This window comes from Danio aesculapii, chromosome 21 (genome assembly GCF_903798145.1).
Source record: "Danio aesculapii chromosome 21, fDanAes4.1, whole genome shotgun sequence".
Lineage (NCBI taxonomy): Eukaryota > Metazoa > Chordata > Actinopteri > Cypriniformes > Danionidae > Danio > Danio aesculapii.
The window spans coordinates 11,275,730-11,289,184 of record NC_079455.1 but is presented as its reverse complement, the minus strand read 5'-3'; the positions used below and the strand labels follow the sequence as shown (position 1 = coordinate 11,289,184).

At 37.0% G+C, this 13,455-nt stretch overlaps 1 protein-coding gene across 5 annotated transcripts in view; it reads right to left on the bottom strand.

Annotated features, from left to right (window-relative positions):
* Positions 1-36: 36 nt before the first annotated feature.
* amot (angiomotin) overlaps positions 37-13,455 on the bottom strand; it is a 63,870-nt gene continuing 50,451 nt past the window's right edge. For all 5 annotated transcript variants that reach the window (XM_056445836.1, XM_056445839.1, XM_056445835.1 and 2 more), the window contains 3 exons: positions 11,808-12,187; positions 11,216-11,467; positions 37-4,667 (listed from right to left, as the gene is read on the bottom strand). In XM_056445836.1, coding sequence (XP_056301811.1) covers positions 4,552-4,667; positions 11,216-11,467; positions 11,808-12,187 — 748 coding nt within the window. In that variant the 3' untranslated portion in view covers positions 37-4,551. The remainder of the gene's footprint in view (positions 4,668-11,215; positions 11,468-11,807; positions 12,188-13,455) is intronic.

The following is a 13,455-nucleotide window of genomic DNA, read 5'->3' as shown; positions in this document are numbered from 1 at the left end:
TTTTCCACACGATGCATGACAAAAGAAACAACTAAACACCGCAATTGCATCAGTTTATTAAAAAATTAAATTAACCAAAAAAACAAAAACAAAAATGTATTGAAACACTTCAGACTTGAAACCAAATGAAAAAAGTAAAGCCTTATACACGGTCTGCATGAGAGAAGATGAGAAATGAATACTATTGAATTGAAACGGATCATCATTGTACAGTAATAACATTAAGCAGCAACTAGAGTGACAAACTGGAATCAAACAAATACTAAAACGTTCCTTGCGAGAATACATAAAATGCCCATCGATGGGACAAAATAGTAGATACAAATAACAAGAATACAAAACCACATTCTCGTAAACCATCCTTAGATGGGCTATGACTCATTTTCATTTAACGACTGCAATCTAACGTAGCAAGACCATCGAGAAACGAGACCAAGCTTCAGGTGGAACAAACTGATATCAACTCACATGAGCAGATTAGCCTGACGTCAACCGTTGACTGTTTTCTTCTGTGTATTTGATTGCGGACAGTACCCGTTTGCAGTGTTTTGGATGTTAAAATGTTGTAATGTTTATTCCACCATGGTCTCGATGCACTCCTAGGTCCATTGTCTTCATTTGCGCCCAAATTAGTCGAGCTCTCTGTTGGTTTTGACAATGGCTGATCTAACAACCCTGGATATGTTCAGATTTAATTTTAAAAAGTAAGACAGGAAGGAGAGGAGGGGTAAAAATGTCTCTCAATAAAAGAATGATTGTGTGGAAAATGTCAAGTACCGAGAACCGAGACTGACTGAGCTCAAATCCTTCATTACTCGGAAATTAATTCAATTTGGTCCATTTTTCATGACTGATTTGACTACAGTGAAATGTTTAGATCTGAATGGTTTTTAGATGTGGATTTACTGGTAACTGTAAATCTGAAATGGTTATGTAGAATCATATTATTACTATACTAGTCCTGTATTTTTTTAATCATTATATAATGGCAGCATATAATAGTCACATGACATTTCGGGCTCAGATGATTGGCTCAAGTCAGGACACATTGGAATGCTAACGGAAACTTTCTCTTTCTTGGGTTTTAACCCTTTATCGGGTGAAGTATATGGTAATTTCTTTGACATTGGTTGCAATATTTTTTTTTTTGAAGTCCTAAAAGTTCAGAGGTTTCAAAAGTATAACCACCAGTGGGTTTTTTCCAATGAATGTCCTATAAAGGGTTAAACGGTGATAGATTGTGTGTCCTACAGGGGGCAGAATTTACTTAGCGCCAAGTTTCAGCTGTCCATAAGATTGTGGATAGCATGTGTGTTTTATTATTTTCATTCATCAGAGATGCACTAAATTGATCAAAAGATGTAAAATTGTAATAAAATATATAATTTTGTGTAAAAAAGAACTAGCAATATTTCAAAATTCATCACATTTTAGATGAATAAATCAAATATGGGATTGTATACGCAAACAAACTCTGATGTGGACTAGTGTCTGTGAATATTAAAGCAGAAACTAGGGTTGTCAAAGGTATTGACTCGGTGTCAGCATGGTCCTAAAAAGTCTTAAATCTCAAAAGCTAAATTTTAGGTCTTAAAAAGTCTTAAATCTACTTAAATATTGTGTTTTAGGTCTTAAATCTTTTATTTATTTAAGGTCTTAATTGTCGTTTGTTTGTGTATAGCTACCCAATTTGGCCATTAACACCCATACAATCACCAATAATCCCAATCTCAAAAAACTTTATCTAAAAATAGCATTTCATTACTTTCCTGACAGTAACATTCGTTTAAAAGTTCTCCATTTATTTACTGAGGATACTGACCTGACCTATTTTTTTTATTATTAAATTATTATTGTATTATTAAATTATAATACTTTTTAAATGGGGCAAGGGAAAATCTTTGCCAACTGGGATATTAAAAAAATTCTTAGCATTTAGATCCGTATAAGTCTAAAATTTTATTCATAATAGTTATAAAAATGTCTTAAGTCTTAAATATAACTTGGTAAAACTGACAGACACCCTGTGTAACACTAGTACTAATTCTCACAATTACATACTTGCTTATTATTATTTGATAATGATGATTATTATTATGTATGACTGTTTATTAGTACTTAAAGTATGATCTCATTCCATATTTCTAATCCTACCTAAACTCAACTACTACATTACTAATTATCAATAAGCAGACAATTTGTACTTTGAGCTAAAATGTGATGGTCTTGAATTTTATGATGCTAAAATTTAGGTCACACTATACCTTTAAGGTATATTTCCTGCTATTAGCAAATTTGGGGTTGTTTGTTGGATTAAGGATGTATAATGTCATATATGTACTTTATAAGTACAAATAAACAGCCAATACCTTACTAATAAACAGGTAATAGACACTAGTGAGAATTGGTATAAAATGGTCCTTGTTTACCTGCTCAACGGGTATGACTGTGACTGGCACTGAAGTTCATCGCTTCACCAAGATACAAGGACACTGGTGCGATCAACTGTTATGCTGATGATACAGAGGGCAACATTTTGAACAATATTGCAATTTTGGAGAGTGATGGATGTTGCTGGGCTACTTTCCAATTAAAAATGGGCAACAATATTAGATCTGTAGACTTTTGCTTTAATTACTTGCCCTGTGTCTCACCTGGTTTCAGGAACATTGCTATAAAGTTGCCTAGTGTACCATCAGCATTAGTTGTGGCTTTCAAATGTTTCAGAGTCCACATATCTGTGTATGCAGGTATTGCTGCAGAACAAGTAGTTTGGGTTTTGGATTGTGGTAATATAACAACAGATTACTGTGAGGTTGCATTTAGGTTTGGAGTAGGTGTAGACATTAAAAACACAATAGGTTGGCCTCTGTTGTGTACAAGACATTAAATAAATATATCTAAACTCCAGGAGTTTTGTACTGCCCACTTGGAGATCAAGTCCCACCTATTCAGCACTGAACAGCCCATTTGGAGCTGGCTCCGACCTCTGTTTATTCCCTTCTCTGGTAAACAGAGGTGTTTAAGATCATGCTCAACAGCACTTAAATGTTACCGGGAATTGGTCATTTTTAAAATGTCATTATCGATTAGTAAAGTCGAAGATTTTGGCAATCCTATTAGAAACTATTTAAAATACTCTTTAAATAAGTTGTTTGCATCATATGTAGTTTCATCCATTTATAAGTAACATTAATTGCAGAAACTAACATAATAACAATGCAAAACATTCAGCGAATATTTATAGAAAATAATCATTTAAATTTGTTTTAATTTACAGAAATATTTCATGATGTCACTAGTTTGACTATTTGTGATGATCTAAATGCAGCCCCTGTGAGCATTTAAAAACATTCATACTGCCCTCAATGTTGTGAACAGCTTTGTAAATGCCATTTTAATCAGCAAGAATAAATCATCTGATGCTTTTCTTTGAAATGATGACCTGCTTTAAAAAGCATAAACTTGCACTTTCGTCTGTACATAAACGACAAATACTAAAGGCCAGCGAACAGCCACTGCGAGAGCTCCTATGGCTGACAAACACATCAATTCAGGAGGTAAATCAGCTGAATGTTGATATGGCGTCTGCCAGGGAATATTACAGGAACGTTGATCAGACGTGCAAACACTTTAAATGTGACACGTTCCAGATGAAAACACGCGTATCGAACAGACATCACATTGACGTCAAGCCAAAAACCACCCGCAAACTTGCATCCAGAGGCCATTTGGGAAAAACTCTGAAAACTATAAAGCACTTGAAATTATGAAAGTCATGAAATCTGAGGGTTTCATAGATGTTCACTGATTTCATAGAAAGAACTTCTCATTTATGCATGTGAAATCTTGAATTAGGTTAGACTCTGCTCTAAAACATAATGTGTCCTTTTTAAATGGATTCCTTTACTCAAACGCAACTATAAGACTGGGAGAAGAAGCCATTTTGTCTTCTACAAAGGAAACGGATGAGAGGAATTGGGAAAAAACTGGGAAGTCCGGTGTGTCAGAGCTCTACTGGAATCTACAGTTCAGATTGAAAAACCTAGAGAATCTCACACAGACAAACCCAAAACCAGTTGGGTCACTCATACTTACACAATTTCACATACAGAAACGTGAGCTTCTGGACACTTGTGTGAATTTCTGGTGGTCCATTGCTCTTCAAAACTTGCTGCGCCCAACAATTTATTATAAAAAAGCCATACGACATTCAGTTTTACAGTATTCAGATGCAGTATTTACACATAACAACTGTTCGGCTAGTCACCATTTTGTTAGATACTCAAGTGCCATTTTGTATTATTTGTAAATACAGACAAATTGCATACCCAAAATAAACAAAAGTAGTGCAATAAATGTAAAAAAAGAATTACAATAATAATTTGGTCCGAGAGTCTGGGAAAAAACGTCCACCAGACAATACTGTAAAAAAAAAAAAAAAAGGATTGTTGTTTGTTGTCGGCTTTCAGTGTGTTTGTTCAGAAACATCCTGATGTGAAATGTACGATCGAGGAGTGTGTGGAGTCCTTCACCTGCTTAGCAAGGTGATCAGATTAGGATTTCCACCATTTCGCTGTCCATGTCCTGTGCTGCCACTGATGCTGGAGGAAGACTCTGCACCGGTGCTCTCCTCTCTAAAGTACTGCTGTGAAACACTGGCACGTCTGCACACATACAAGAACATAAACACGAATGACCAATAACAGCCAAGATAAAGATGTTTTATGGTGCTCTTGATACATAAAATTGTGTACTTACTATAGTTATTACAATTAGATTCAGCATAGTTACATTCCACTAATCTGCATTCTAAACCAGATTATATAGTAAGTACGTGCAATTAGTTAATGTTTCTCCATAGTTGAATGAATAGTTAAGGCTCATGCACACTGGGACGATTTTCACTCACGATTTTATCATCAGCAAAGTAAATGTGCTAACTCGTTGTGGCACTTAATGGAAAAACACAAATACCCAAAGTGACACACAGTCAGCTCCACATTCATCTTCTTATGCCGAGTTCAGACTGCATGATTTTCAAAATAATTGTGTCACGGATATTTTCATACTGCATGACTATCTGGGCTAGTGTTTGGTCGCTGCTTTGTTTACACTGAAAGATGGATCTGCGACATGGAGTTTCACCCTGCATGACTTTACAAAAGGAGAATCGCTGACAACTTTGTCCAAACTACGTCTCACAAACAAAAACATGTAGTGTAAATTGTGTTATTAACTACATAGTGAGAAAGAAGCATTTAATGGGGTAGAAAATGTACATATTTGCTCACCTGGGTTTGAAGGGAACTAGCAATTTCTCCTCAACTTTTTTCTTTTTCGACCCGGTTGTGATATTGCTCACATGACACGTCAAACATACACGGACGCTCCTGTTTTTTTACACAAATTTTTCCTACATTTCTTGGGTCCAAATGAACTGAAAATGAGCGCTTTTAACTTTTCCCCCAACCTGACAATGGCCTGCAGGTACCCATGCTAGTGGATACTGCTATTTCATTGGCTGTAGGTAATCGTCTATGGTATTTTCAGTCAAAACTTGCACACGACATGATTTGAATCGCAGACAGAGCCAGATATTTAGCACGCCAAATTTCTCGCGGACGTCGGTGACTCATCTGCGATTTTCTCAGATTGCGTCTTTGATAGTTCATACTGTGTGATAGTTACTCACGTGAACGAGCACCGATTTGCTTGTAATTTCAGGCATTTGTCGGCAATTTCTCAAAACCTGTCAGCGAGTCAAAATCGGGGCTAAAATTATGCAGTCTGAATTCTGCATTAAGCCTAGATCACACTACAGGATTTTAAACATCGGCAGATCCCTGTGCTGTTCACACTACATGACTTGATTTTGTGTCTTAATCTCTGCGGTGTTCACACTATGCGACACTACGTAAATGATCCACAAGAGGGGGGGTCACACACTACAAGATCTGACAACAACTCAGCTCAGTCAAGCTACCAAACCACAGCCAATGAAATGTTGAGGGAGGAGTCGTCGGAAAAAGCTGAACACTGCTTGTATGCTCATTACATTACTGACAGCGTTTCAAGCTTTCAAGAAAGCATTTATAAACGTCAGTCAGCTGATGCATCAGCGGATCAATCGCTTATCTGCAAGGTTTGAGTGGATTGATACGCAGAGAGTATTTAATTTTTGTAATTTAATAACCCTTTGAAATAAAACTAACATATTTATAATAAAATATCTGTGTATTTCATTCTAACACTGTTATTTTTTTAATTACTAAACCGTAAAGAACTGAGCATTTCTACCTTTAATTGCCATATTGGTCAACATGACTGCAATACATGTCTGCTACTTTTCACTGTGACTTTAAATATGCGTGCATTTTTTTGCCTAGCAACTTCCTGCTAAAATAAACATAACTTTCTGATAGCAAAAACATAAATTTACTTCAGATATATCTTTCAAAACAGCATATTTTGTGCCGGGAAATAGCTCCTGTTTGAAAGTGAAAATAAAAGCGAGCCCCAGACCTTTGCGTCTTCTAGTATCTTAACTACATATTTATAGGCTGTATTACCAAAAAAGATTATATTTTTAGGGTAATGGTGTCATCAAATATGATGACAGACATTCAGAGCTTAATTTTAATATCCCAATAGAAGCTTTGAATCTAAATATGATGTGACAACATGACGTTTTATATGAGAACGGTCAGAATGACCAGTAATTCTAATAGTTACAGACTTCTAGTTCCCCTGTTAATATAGCCTACTCTCGTGTCCATGTTAATGCAGAATGAAGCGAGTGCATCGATGCCCATTCTGGCTAATCACAGATGTTTCTGTTGATCTCCTGAGCACACGGCCATTCAGCTCAAGCTGATATGCTCTCTCATTGGCTGCAGCTTGTCACTACATCTGACCGCACGTGGGGTCGAGTTGGCCGACTGCTCTGGAATATTCAGCATGCTAGATGTTGGATTTCCGTCTGCAAGGTGTCGGCGACACTTCAGTGAGCCTCTTTGATGGGTTGTTTAGTAGTTCACACATAAAGACTGGCGAGCACCGAGCACCCGCAGATTTCTTCCCGATCACAGCCCGATCCGTTGGCGAACTTCCAAATCGGGCCCAAATCAGGCTTAAAATCCTGTAGTGTGAACTAGGCTGTAGTGACATCGCTTTAACTCACACACTGAAAATGGCGGACATGAAACAACAAACTTAGGATATGGTGATGTGCGCCTGTCAATATTGGTGAGCGAGGGGACCGCACTCCTACATCTAGTTGCGGTCGGTCTGAAAACCGCTCCAATTGGTCCACTGTTTTTATGTTGTTAAATTGAAAAAAAAAGGACTGGGTCTGTTTATATCACCTCAATATGACGGTCTATACAATACATCTACACATATGTCTGTCCAAACAGCTTGAAAAGTAGATTTTTTTACCATAGGTGCCCTTTAAAAGGTCACGAAACACCAAAACACATTTTTTGAGATGTTGACAGTCATATATGTATCACACGCTGCTATAAACACTATTAGGACACATATATTTCACTAAAAAGTGAAAATTGGTTGGTTTTGGGTTATTTTGAGCAAATTCGTTCTTCCGGTTTGAAACAAATTTTTGAAGCAACGTCACGGCTATGAGATCCTTGTGTGTAATCCAGCATGGAGAGTGGATGTCTGTACCTGCAAGTACATCGTGATGTCTCTGAGTGAGCAACATTAATTCATGAGAAAGATTTGATTCAAACCAATCAGCGCGCTCTATTGTGAATAGGTGCAACTTCATTAATATGCATGATGGCTTCGGAGCGTTCAGACAGCAGAGAGACGCCACGTTGTGTTGCCAAAACAAGTGGAAGAACAAGAATTTGGAGACACTGATCATCAGATTGTGTTTATAAATGTGCTGCAACGAAGGTTTTGTTTTCATATCCCCGCTATGAGAGCGCAGCTGGACTCACGTATGGATTACAATGCATGCGACTGAAATATGTGTGTAGCTGAGAGCTTTTCGCATCTGAAAATGGTGAAATCCGGTTTTGCTGCCTGTCTACTTTTAAAAATGACTCGGCTCTAGTTGGTGTTAATTGTCCTGTTTCTACAGATTTGGTAAGTGTGTGTGATCAGTGTTCTTTGTTTGTTTATTCAGATGGCCAAGTTAGTTCATATCGTCAGCAGTAATCTTTCAGTTTTTAAAGACATTCCTTGGTCAAAATGATTTAGTTACTAAGTTTACAGTACGTTAATATCACTGCAATATTATACTACAATATTATAGACTAAAAGATTCGCTGTAAATGCTGCTCTGCGAATGTAAACATGTAAACACCTTAATCAAACTACAGTATTACCGTTGTGTAGGATTTTCGCCGCATTTTGTGACAGGATAGTCTACACAACACAGCTTTTTAACACTACCTACTAAGTGCATCCAAGTTACAGAGAAATGCAGAGGAGTTTTTTTTCTCCCATTCGCTGTGCGGTATCATTAAAACTACACTCTTTCAGCAGTTCCTCGCATCCAATATCACGTTTGTCATGGGGGGCATGCATGAAATGTTCCTAAATGAAAGTGCCAAACTGCAGTTAAAGTTGACAAATAAAGAATTTGGCAAATAATTTGATTACTGATGTCCATGTAAACATAGTAACTGTATTTCTCTCCTCTGTCTGTGTTTGTTTTGCCTCTGTGAAAATCAGTGTGTGTCCAAACGGAAACTCACATTTTTATGCAAAACCTTCCCTCTTTCCCTCCCCCAACCACCTAAACAGAGCTGGACACACCCACTTTCATGACTTTTTTAAAACTAGAGGTGTGAAAACACCCTGCTGACACAGGAGGGTTCCGTGGCCCTTTAAAATAAAGTGTGACTGAAAGAGCTTAGAAATGTATCCTCCATCTTCGTGTTCCTCAACAAAAGTTCAAATTCAAGAACACCCCCATGTCCACCTACACAACTTCATTGCAAGGTTATAATAGTTTAGAATTTTTCATTAGTTTCAGTTTTTAGAGGCAGATTTACTAGTTTCTGTAGTTTTTGTAAGTAAAGATATTTGTTAGGTGCAATATTCAAAATCATTAGAATAAAGATTGTATAATAAAACTCAACCAAAGATAATTTTTTTAAAACATGTATTCAGAGGACACAAGAACACTAATATCTACCACTACCATCTACCTATCCTTAAATTCAAATACAACAGCCCAGAAGATAGCTGCCTTAAGTAAAATTTGAGTGCAAGGCTGCTTCTGAGGCTAGATACACAGCAGTGATGAGAAGTTCTCTTTAACAGGAACAAGACCTTTTGTGACAATCCTCCAATGTTAGAACTCAACATACCAAATTAAGTAGCAAGCAATCATAATTTCAGTCAGTTGAAACCACCATGATCTGAAAAGTTTCTTACACAGGGCTGGCAACTCTCACACATTCGGCGTGAGACTTACGCTTTTGATAGTATTCTCACGCCAAAAATCCACTTTCTCACGCATACATCTGCTGAATCGCGCATGCGCAGTATTATCGATTCACCACTTCTCAAATCTTATCTCAGTGTACTGTTCTAATAACTGAATAACAGTATACATTGGTTTATTTCGAGACAGAAGGGAGTATTAGGCATGATGAAAAGTAAGTAGTTTGAGGATAAGACTGCTTACTGGAGATGCAAATCATTTCAAATGATTCAGCTCGATTTGGTGAAATAGTTCAACTGGTTCACTTAGAAGGCCCGGTTTAAAAGAACGATTTGTTTGCAATCACTAATACAGAAATAAAACCCATTATTGGGCACAAATGTGCTTCTGTAAGTCTCTGTATTTAATGCTGTCACCGTGCTGCTGTCATGTCGGCTAATTTTTTCACCCGCGGGAACAACAGTGTGGCCTGACTGGAGGAGAACCGGCTTACAGACTCTGAAATGCCGTACAGGTCAAACACCTGACAGCGCAAAGTAAATAGATTTACTTCTAATAGACATACAGTAGGCTTTTGTATTAAATACATTTGCAAAGAAGAAAATTAAGGACGTTTTGGCTATAATTTTAGTTAGTTTTGTTAGTACACAATACAGTTTAAGTTAGTTCTAGTTTAAAAAAAAAAAAACTTTTATTTTTATTTCAGTTAACGAAAATGATTTTTCAATTCTAGTTTTCGTTTTTTTTTTTTTGTTCGTTTTTTTTTTTTACTATAAAATAATATTCCACGTCACTTCCGATGTGTGGTACGTTCCCTTTCCGTAAAGAATCTGTAATTGTAAATTTATTTCAGGACTGGTAAATGTGTTTAGTGTCTTGTTAATTTTTTTGCTAAAATGTAAATTTGTTTCATCCTTGGTAAAATCGTTTTTCCAATGTAATTGTGTCTTATGATAGGTAAAAATGTTTTTCAAAATGTATATTTGTTTCGAGCTTCTTAAAGGGTTTCACACTTTGTAATGTTATTTTGCACTTCCCGGCCACCGTAATAATAACTTTGCTTTTATTGTGATTTTTAAAAGGGCAATTTTAAGGTTAATGTTTCATTTTTCAAATTGTAATCATTTGTACCAATTTTTTCCAGTTTTTGCTGGATATTTTACAGCATGAACTAGCAATGGCTTTTAAATCATACTACATTATAGGGTATTTTAAGTAATTTATCAGGTTTTTTAATATGTATTTAAAATAATATAAGTTGTTGCAAAACTTCTATTGAGGTGGAATATTAAACCTGGATTATTGGGTAGTAGAAGTGTCAAAAACATATTTTTGGATATAACTAAAACTTGTATATACATGTACAATATGTGCACTGTAATGCATTGTTAATAAAAATGACATATAAAGGAGGCACTACTTTTTAAAATATGTCCTTTTTTAAACCAAATTGCACTTGTTACATTTTTACAAAAATAAATAAAAGTAGATTATGCTAAACTACAAAATATCCTTCTAAAAATAAATCTAAAATAATCAATGACATGCTCATCAAGTGTGTTCAAGCTAAGGCATACATGAATTGCATCTTATGCTTAATTGCATTTTATGATGTATTAATTAAACAATATAGTTAAAAAAAGATTCATTATTACTAATATTATTTAACTATATATTTAAAACACTTTCTCTGCGGCTGGTTCTATTCATTGGTTGCAATGCAAAGATAAAGTGAAAATGAACTTGAATGACAAACATCAGGTTGATGGTGTGTAACGTGTGTGAGATATGTACCAGCGATGCGGTCTGGTATGTAGACGGGGCTGGGGCTGCTGATTCGGCTGGGTCCCGGGACGCTCTGCAGGGCGGGTGTGCTGGGTTTGCTGCTCTCCTGGCTCTTCTCTGTCTGCGTACAGCTGTCTCTGCTGCCTGTCTTTGAGTGTGTGGCGAGGGGCATCGGGGTGGAGGGCAGGACTGGAGACGGAGAAGAGGAAATGGACTCTGTTCTCAGAGAGTCTCCTCGAAACTCTGGACCCAGCAGAACACCTGAAACGTGAAGAGGAGCAAATCAGAATGACGAAAAACAAACAAATCAGCAGCTTAGCTCTCAGAATGTAGTAAACAGTCATTTAATCGATAATTTGTTGTTTTACTCCATAGAATTCCATATAAAAGTCAGAAAATTTTTTTGCACAGGCCTATCTAAAGGTTCAATGGTGCGAACAGATGTTCAACAGTAAAAATTTAAAATTGTACCTCTTCCCAACTGGTAAAACCCCCAATAATCAAGAATGCATCAAAAATGTGGTTACAATGGAAGTCAATGGGGCAAAAACATCCCCCAACAAAATGAAAGGGTAGTCAATTAGAACAGTACATCACGTACCCAAACTGCCCTTCCAGCTGCGATCTTCCCTGCGCTCCTCCGTGATCGGGCTGCTGCCGCTGAGCCCCAGAGAGTGAGACAGCAGGCCAGAGCCACTGGAGCCACCGGTGCCCGTGGCGATGGACATTAATGATTTGGAGGGCCTCATGGCCGGAGCGTCCAGCTTGCTAGCGGGTTCTTTCCGCGAGCGCTGGTGCAGGACCTTGATCATGGCGTCCTTCTCAATGATCTGAGCGTGCAGGTTTTTGATCCGGCTCTCCATGTCCAGGCAGCGGCGGTTGGCCATCAGGATCTCCTCCTCCTCCTTCTGGATTCGAGCCTCCACTGAAGTGTCGTAGCTGCTGCTGGGAGAGTGACTGATGATGGCAGACGATGTGTCTCTGTTAAACGTGCAGAAATCAATCAGGAACTGGAGATTTTTAGTACTGTTTTACTTGTTTGCTTTTTCTCTCCGTTTTGTCAAAGTCTCAAAGCAAAAATGAATATATTGCAAAACATTGTGAAATATAACTGCAATTTAAATAACATAATAAAAAATGTTATTTATTCCGAATTATTCAGAAATTTTAATGCTGATGAACAGTTGTGCTGCTTCATAATTCAGCGTAAACGGTTTAAATTGTGGGTTAAAGGGATGGTTTGTGGAAAAATAACAATTCTTTGATCATTTACTCACCCTTCACTTGTTCCAATCGGTCTTTCTTTTTTTGAACCGAAAAAGTGATACTGTTATAAAGCAGCAACCATTGACTTCCATAGTACTGTTTTCCTAACATGGATTTCAAGGGTTACTGGTTTCCAGCATTCTCAAAATGTCCTCTTTTGCGTTCAGCAGAAAAAAAGAAACTCAAACAAGTTTGGAACTTCTTAAGTGTAAGTAAAGAGGGAGTAGATTTTTATTTTTGTTTAGGAATGTAACAATTCACCTGACTCACAATGCAATACGATTCACAATACGGTACACGATTTTTAACAAAATTATTTGAGACAAATTCAAGGTGAACAAGTGCCCTTTCATACTTTCTCAAATGCTGCACACAATTTTTTTACAAAACAAAATCTTTTCTGCAATAACTAAATTGCAATTTTTGCGTTAATAACATTAGCACTCAAAGCATGCGGATATGCCAATTTGCACACAGCTTGTGTTTTGTCAGACGCACTTCACCACTGTCATTTAGTCTGGGTAAAGTCTAGATCGAATGCACGGCCGGCCAGAAGTGCGATATGTACATAAACTATAGTAGCATTTTTCATGATACTGTATAACAATAATTAAATTTTTACAGTACTGTAATGGTTGGGGTGGTGGTAGGCATTAAAAAATACAATTTATTGGGTAATTTAATAGATAGCATAAATAATACTCGGTACAACTGAAGTTTTTTTGTTACCGTGACAGTTGGGTTTGGGGATGGGGTGGGAGGAGACATTAATAAAATACAATAAATGGGAAATTTAATAAATAATATAAATAATTCTCGTTAACTTCCAGCCGCAACCATATCCGATCTAGCAACCGTCCCACCTCTCGCTGATGTGCAGGTAAAGCCGATTACGCCTGTAGACACAGCGCCCTCCTCTGTTTAAAACATGTATCACGATTCGTTCAACATTTCTACCGATTTGAAGTCACATATTTTATATG